The sequence below is a fragment of the Cupressus sempervirens genome, chromosome 3, assembly GCF_028749045.1.
Source record: "Cupressus sempervirens isolate cs-2001-9-10 chromosome 3, ASM2874904v1, whole genome shotgun sequence".
NCBI lineage: Eukaryota > Viridiplantae > Streptophyta > Pinopsida > Cupressales > Cupressaceae > Cupressus > Cupressus sempervirens.
This window is the reverse complement of record NC_143120.1, coordinates 1,104,779,277-1,104,786,346: the sequence shown is the minus strand read 5'-3', so window position 1 is coordinate 1,104,786,346 and position 7,070 is coordinate 1,104,779,277. Positions and strand designations below refer to the sequence as shown.

Here is a 7,070-nt window from a genome sequence, read left to right as displayed (position 1 = left end):
TCTTATCATGACACGAAAATAAATTTTAACTGAAACTGGTACTATTTAATAAAATAAAGTAATATTATATAATACATGAATTATAAATTTAATTCTTGGGACTCACCCATCTCAATGCTACTAGCTATATATATATTACATAATATATGTACAAAAAGTCTATAGATATCGAAACTTTAATGTAATATTGAAAAATGTTTGACATTTAAAAATTAAAGTCTTGAGGTCTCTCACCTTATTTTATATATATAACTAGTTTACTTTAGTTTTTGAAGACTATGCCCTAGCTTTTGATATATTGCAGCTTTATCCCCCAACCCCAAAAAAAGGAAAAAAGCAAAAAAAAAAGAAAAGAGGCAAAGTGAATAACGTACGAAGACAACCCCACAACTTTTTCACAGTATTTCATGTCGACATCTGAAAAACATAGCTCCTGGGCCCTCAAATTATGTTCTAAGATTAACCTTATCTTCCGTGCCTTGCAGGCTTTCCGAGGCGCGGTCTCCATGTAGTAATGCTATATTCCTCTGCAACGCTGGCTTCATCAGTGGTCTACACGTGAATTATTATCACCTTTCAGACGGGTAAAGCGCAAGGCAAGAGCGGGCGCAATGATGTCATCTTATGTCGTCGAAAGCCCACATATGCCATGGATATCATCATCAACCACTTTCAAATGACTCTTCCTCGCTTGCATATGCCATGGATATCCCCATTCCCGTGCTTTGAGACCGCTGCTGCGCTAAAAGTCTGCCCACTCCTCCCCTCTTTAAATTGATCGCGAAAAAAAGAACGAGTTTGACAGCCACGATTATCGATATGTGCCGCTCCCACTCCGTGCCAGTGAAGGTGCCATCGCGGAACCCCCCAAACAGTGAGGCCGACCTTCATCTCCTTCATTTCCACCCAACAAAGGGCAGCACCCACATTCATAATCATGCTGCTCCAACAATGGGTCCCCCGCCTGCGACCGCAACAGAAAATAGGGGAAATAATAAGGGAATCTCCGCTTCCAGCTCTCTCGCCGACTTGTGCTTTCTTCAAGAGGAAGAAGATGATGATGATGAAGAAAAGGACAGTGGAAAAGAATGGTTAGATGAAAATAGTGGAAGTGATACAGAGTGCTCCACTCCTGATCAACACCCTCAAGATCAGACATGCCGCATTTTACGGGTAAACAGTAGCTCACACACTAGCTAGCATCCGACTTCAGAGAAACTCTAATCTATTCTTCTATATTGTGTTCCGTAATAGGTATACTATTTATGAAAGTGCAGGATGTGTGCTCCTGCAGAACACAACTGGAGGTGAAGCTTCTTAGAGACGTGAGGGAAGCCATGCGGATTATAGGCCCTTCTGCCCCCCACAGAAACAACGGCGCCGATCTGCGACGATTCGTAGTGAAGAGTCTACGATGCGCAGGGTACAATGCAGGAATCTGCAAAACACGTTGGGAGCAAACGAACGGATACCCCGCAGGTTAGATTAGGTTAGGTAAGGTTAGTCCCTCTGCAGGTTTTCTAAAGTCTGAAATCTAGTCCAGTACCTTGTGATTCTGATCTTAACGTGTTCTTTATGATCTCTGCAGGTGATTACGAGTTCATTGACGTGGTGAATGTTGGGGCGAGGGGTAAAAGTGATCGGGTGTTGGTGGACATCGATTTCAGGGCGCAATTTGAGATCGCTCGGCCAACGGCAGAATACGCAGCTCTGGCGGAGGCGCTTCCTGAATTGGTGGTGGGGAGCGCGGATAAGATGCGTGACATCATCTGGATTATGTGCGACGCTGCGAGGAGGTCGCTGAAAGCGAGGGGATTGCATCTGCCGCCGTGGAGGAAAAAAAGTTATCTGGAAGCCAAGTGGCTGTCCTCCCACAAGCGCACCAGTACCCAATTGGAGTCATGGAACGCCTGCTTTAATCTTCAGCAGAGGAATCAGTACGGATCTGGAGTCACTGGTAAGGGAAGGATTTCAGGGTTAAGCAGGGCACTGACACAGGCAGGGGCACAGGCGGTCACTCATAACAACACTAACGATGTCATGTATTAACATCATATGGAGCTTGCTTTACATATACAGATGGGGACTGTGATGAACGGGGATACGAAGCAGTCCCCCCCATCTCTGAATACAATTTCCGATTTTAAGATAAACACCTTAATGACTAGGAGTCCTGTATATTGTTGAGAAGGTACCTCGCTTTGCATTTTAATTCAGTTTGTGCAGATAGAAATCGACCATTGACAGAAAAGAAACGTCTTAGTGTAAAATAAACAGACATTTCGGAACCTTTTTACCTGGAAAGGGGAAAGGAGAAATGTCTATCCAAAACGCCCAACCTTTACCAAATACTTGTATCCCTAGTGTTGTTAACCTAATCCCATTGTCTGTATAACTTTTACTTTCTGAGACCCACAAGATCATGTTCCCACATCTCTGCTCATGGAAGCCAGCATTCAAAAACAGAGACCATGTCTACCAAAACCTGGGTAAACCGCTATATAAGGCCATTTGGGCGTTTATTTACGGTTTCAAGTTTAAGCTTCATTGCTATCAGAAGTTTAACGCATAAAACACTTTTACTCACGAAATATTTTGTATGCAACCTTCAATTTTTTTCGGGAGTTTATTCTTTGTTTTTTCGTTAATCTTTAAATCATACTGATTTTGTGAAAAATTTTAAATAGTGAATCGAAATCTAATTTCGGAGAGCGTGAAAAGTGAAGTGCGAACTTTTTTTGGCAAACTGTGAGTTCCTTCCGCGCTCAGCGTTATCTTTTCCCGGCTACCTTGGCATTGCCAAGGTGGCGACATCCGGCAGCGTCAGTCCACTAGGTGGACACCTAGCGTCATCTATGCATCCCATCGATTCGGGTGATCCCCCTCCCATAGACAGAATTAAAGACTGTAATATGATAGAGGCAAAGAGTAATGGCCAGAGCGCCAAGTCTGTACCAAGTAAGTTTTCCTCAATTGCTGATAAAACTAACCAGAATGGCATTCCCTCCCCCAACGCCCGCAGTAGTGATCAACCTAGGTCTTTCTCTGAGGCCGTGGCTCGATCTTCAGGCATTAACACGAGGGCTAGGTTTGATTGTGTGAGTGTTCATAATGTTGGGACGTCCGAAGCAGGTAAGATCCCCGCTGCTCCCTTGAATCCTTTTACTGTTGCTCCCAATCAGGAAATGTTAGAGGAAATTGTGAAAGAGAAAGACAGGCTTAGAGACACTGCGATTTTTTTCTCTGCTGTTGATTTAGAAAAATGTCCTCCAAGAAAGTTTATGGATGATTGGTTTCATAATTACTGGAATATTAAATTAGGGCTGCATATTTCCTTCTGTAGGCAATTGCAAAAAGGTTTATATGTTATTTTCTTCGTTAATCATGATGCCTAGCAAGAGGTTGTGAAGAAGCAATACTGGAATGTCAGGTCGACATCTTTTAGGGCCATTGTCTGCTCACCTAAGGCAGCCTATGAAGAAGTTCTCACTCTCTCAACGCCTAGGTGGGTGCTGGTTAAAAACGTTCCTCCCTTTTTGTGGCATTTTTTGCCACACTTGCTTGCTCCTATTGGGAAAATCATCCGTATGGATGAAACTGTGAGGCTTGTCCTGCATATGGATGCCAAAATTCTTATTTCCCTATCTCCTGGTAAGGACATCCCTGCTGATATTTCCATTAAAATTCATAGCGAAGTTTATTGTTGCCATGTCAAGGTGTTAGGGGGATTGAATGCTTTTTTTCTCTGCCGTAAGGAAGGGCATCTATGCAAAGATTTTCCTATAATTAATAGGAAGCCCAACCCTTCCAATGCTTCTCCCAAGGTTGCTAGCAATCTCCCTGTAGCTAATAATAATATGCGGACCAATGCTTCTGAAATCTCTACTCCTTCGGCCTCCTCTTCAAAGCCTCTCCCCGAAAACCCCCCCCCCAAAGTTGTGAACCATTCTGTTTCAAAACCCCTCTTAGCTATTATTTTCCAACCTTCTGATAATGTTGGTCTTCAATCCTTCCTGGTTATTGATGCTACTATAGATCTTAATAGTGATGATGGTTTCACGGTCGTTCCCCACAAAAAGAAGAGGAAGAAAGGTATTAATAACTCTGTGCCTAAACCTTTCCGCCCTAATAGCAGTAAGAACCAAATTTGTGTGGCCTCTGACCCGGTGTTGACCATTTCACATAGATTAACCAAGGAAGGAGATGGCAGGAATAATCCCCCTACTGCTGATCAGGTTCAGAAACTCCCCACAAAAAAATTTCAGGAGATTGGTGAGGAGTTTGATTTTGAGATCATTCTGGCTGCCCCTATTCCTTCCTGCTCTCAAATTGGTCCTTCCATGAATATGGATTCCTTTGTGGAGGCTAAGGAAGATTTGAGTTATTGTGTTTCTTCTGCCAGGAGGAGAGGTAGACTACCTGGCTCTAAAAATAAACCGCTAGTTGCTAAACAGGGGGAGACCTCCAACAGCTTCTTAGCCTTAACTGAACATGAGTGTTTGGCGGATTCTTCCCTTAACACTGTTTTCCAATGAAATGCCTTTCTTGGAATGTTAGGGGTTTAGAGTCCCCCGATAGGAAAATTGTTATTAAGCATTTTTTGAATTCTTTCCATTCTCTACATTTTTTTATGATGCAGGAAATTAAGGCTATGGGATTCACTTTGGATTCCAATCTTAACTATATTTGGAAAGATGCTATTAAATTTTACACTAATCATGTGAGAGGTAGAGGTGAAATTGCCCTGCTTATTAACAATAAATGGGAGAAGTGCATTACCAATAGTGGTTGTTCTCCCTGTCATAGGGTTGTTTGGGTTACTTTGCATCATGATAACAATACCTTTGGAGTCTGTGCTATTTATGCCTCTAATGACCCTAAAGAAAGGATTGAGCTCTAGAAATGGATTATTGATCTTCCTGACATCCCTTGGTTGTTTGGTGGTGACTTCAACATGGTTGAGTCCCATATGGACATGTCGGGAGGTAATCCTTTTCATTGGAAGGACAATGAAAAATCATTCTGGAATAAGCTATTAATCTCTAAATGTATTTTTGATCCTATTGCTGGAAGCAAGGATGTTAATCCTGGTATGTGGCACACTTGGTGCAATTTTCAATAGGGCAATGCTAGGATATACTCTAGGTTTGACCAGTTTTATGCTAACAAGCTTTTCTTTTCTTTTCCTCCTGATAGTGTTGGCAATATTGTTCATGTCGTTGCTACTACTTTATCTGACCATCATCCTATTTTGACTAAGGTCAGCTTCATTAGTAGTCCTATTCAACATAAGCCTAAAAGCAATAAGTTCATTCTTAATTCCAGCCTCCTTTTGGATGAGGATGTCCTTGCTGTTGTTCAAATTATTAGAGGTTTAAATAATATCAATCTCCAACACTTATCCCATACTGATAGATGGAATACTAACCTCTCGACATGGAGGACCTTTCTACAAACTATTGGGCAGAAAAAGGCTAAGGACTATAGGTTTGTCAAAAAGCATCTTTCTATTGATTTGCAAGTTGCTGAGGAGAGCATCCAATGTGACTCCTCTAGCATGGTGCTTCTGTCTAGGGTTATGGCTGCCAAGGAGGCTCTTAGAAAACATCAACAGTTTAAAATTTGGGGAGCCAGGCTCAGGTCTAGATCCCACTGGCTCCAATATGGGGATAGAGGCTGAAAATTCTTTTTTAACCTGCTTAAGCATAAGCGCATCAAAGAGTCTGTCGATAGACTTTCTATTGATAACCAGGACATTTTGGATTCTGAAACTATTACTCAGGCCTTTGCTAACTATTATGAGACTCTCTTTGCTGCAAAGAACTCTCTTGAGGTAGAGCTGACCAGAACCAGATGTAAGAATCTTATCCCTAAGATACTAGGTCTGGATGATATTGCTAGTCTTGCTAAGAATATTTCTGTGGAGGAGAATGCAGGTGCTATAAAGGCTCTCAATAATAAGAAAGCCCTGGGCCCTGATGGCTTCTCGGTTGAATTCTATAAGGCCAACATTGGTTGGATATGCAATGACCTCTTTGACCTTTATTCTAAGGCCTTTACCAATGGTACCTTGGGGCAGGATATTAACAGAGGGATTATTAAGCTTCTCCCCAAAGAGGGGGATAAGACTTTTATTAGGAATTGGAGGCCTATTACCCTTTTGAATGTCTCATACAAAATTTTGGCTAAAGTTATGGCTCTTAGATTGGTCAATCTCCTTCCTAAATTTGTTAACTCTACCCAAACTGGGTTAATTAAGGGTAGATATATCCTTGAGAATCTCATAACTAGCTGGGCGGCTATGGACTGGTCTAGATATTCTCATTAGAACTCTGCCATGCTTCTCTTGGATTTTGAGAGGGCTTATGATAGGGTTGAATGGAAGTTTATTCTTATGATGTTCGAAGCTTTTGGTTTTCCTCCTTTCTTTAGAAATATTATGGCTATGCTTCTTAAAGACACCTCTGCTCAAGTTGAGGTCAATGGTATGCTCTCTGCTCCCTTCTCTCTTGGGAGATCCATCAAGCAAGGGTACCCTCTAGCTCCCACTCTCTTTATTATTACTTCAGAGGCTATGTATTATATCCTTAGAGATAACTCCATATCTCAGGAAGTTAGAGGCGTTTATTTGCCCAATAATGAGGAACTCATCAATTGTCAATTTGCGGATGATACCGCTTTATTCTTAGAGCTCTCAGAGATTAACTTTAAGAACATGCAAGAGAAGCTCAATCTATTTTGTTTTATATCTAGTGCTAAGATATCCCAAACCAAATCTATTTGTTTGGGATGGGATGAGCGGCCCCCGGACTGGTTTCTTCATTATAATTTTCAATGGGGAGGACCTAACAGGAATACTAGGTATCTTGGTATACCTTTCTCTGTTGAGCCTGACCTGAAAGACATGTGATCGTGGGTCAAAGAGAAGATTGTCAATAAGTTGAATAAATGGCATAATAGGGTGCTTTCCTTGGCTGGCAGAATTTAGGTGTGCCAGAAAATTGTCTTCGTACACCATATACTATTCTTCTGCTTGGTGTTTTAACAATTATCAGATTGCTGAAATTCAG

General features: G+C 41.7%; 1 protein-coding gene across 1 annotated transcript; it reads left to right on the top strand.

Moving 5' to 3' along the window:
* Window positions 1-437: 437 nt before the first annotated feature.
* LOC149570648 (uncharacterized) lies at window positions 438-2,624 on the top strand. The gene is made up of 3 exons (XM_089817941.1): window positions 438-1,173; window positions 1,278-1,479; window positions 1,589-2,624. The coding sequence occupies exons 1-3, from the start codon at window positions 820-822 to the stop codon at window positions 2,047-2,049; spliced, it is 1,017 nt and encodes a 338-aa protein (XP_089674067.1). The 5' UTR covers window positions 438-819; the 3' UTR covers window positions 2,050-2,624.
* The last annotated feature ends 4,446 nt before the right edge of the window (window positions 2,625-7,070 follow it).

Bases quoted from the DNA above. Each gene is read 5' to 3' on its own strand.
- LOC149570648 (XM_089817941.1), top strand. From the start codon at position 820: ATGTGCCGCTCCCACTCCGTGCCAGTGAAGGTGCCATCGCGGAACCCC. The intron at 1,174-1,277 runs GTAAACAGTAGC...ATGAAAGTGCAG, and splicing joins AGACATGCCGCATTTTACGG to GATGTGTGCTCCTGCAGAAC. The intron at 1,480-1,588 runs GTTAGATTAGGT...TGATCTCTGCAG, and splicing joins AACGAACGGATACCCCGCAG to GTGATTACGAGTTCATTGAC.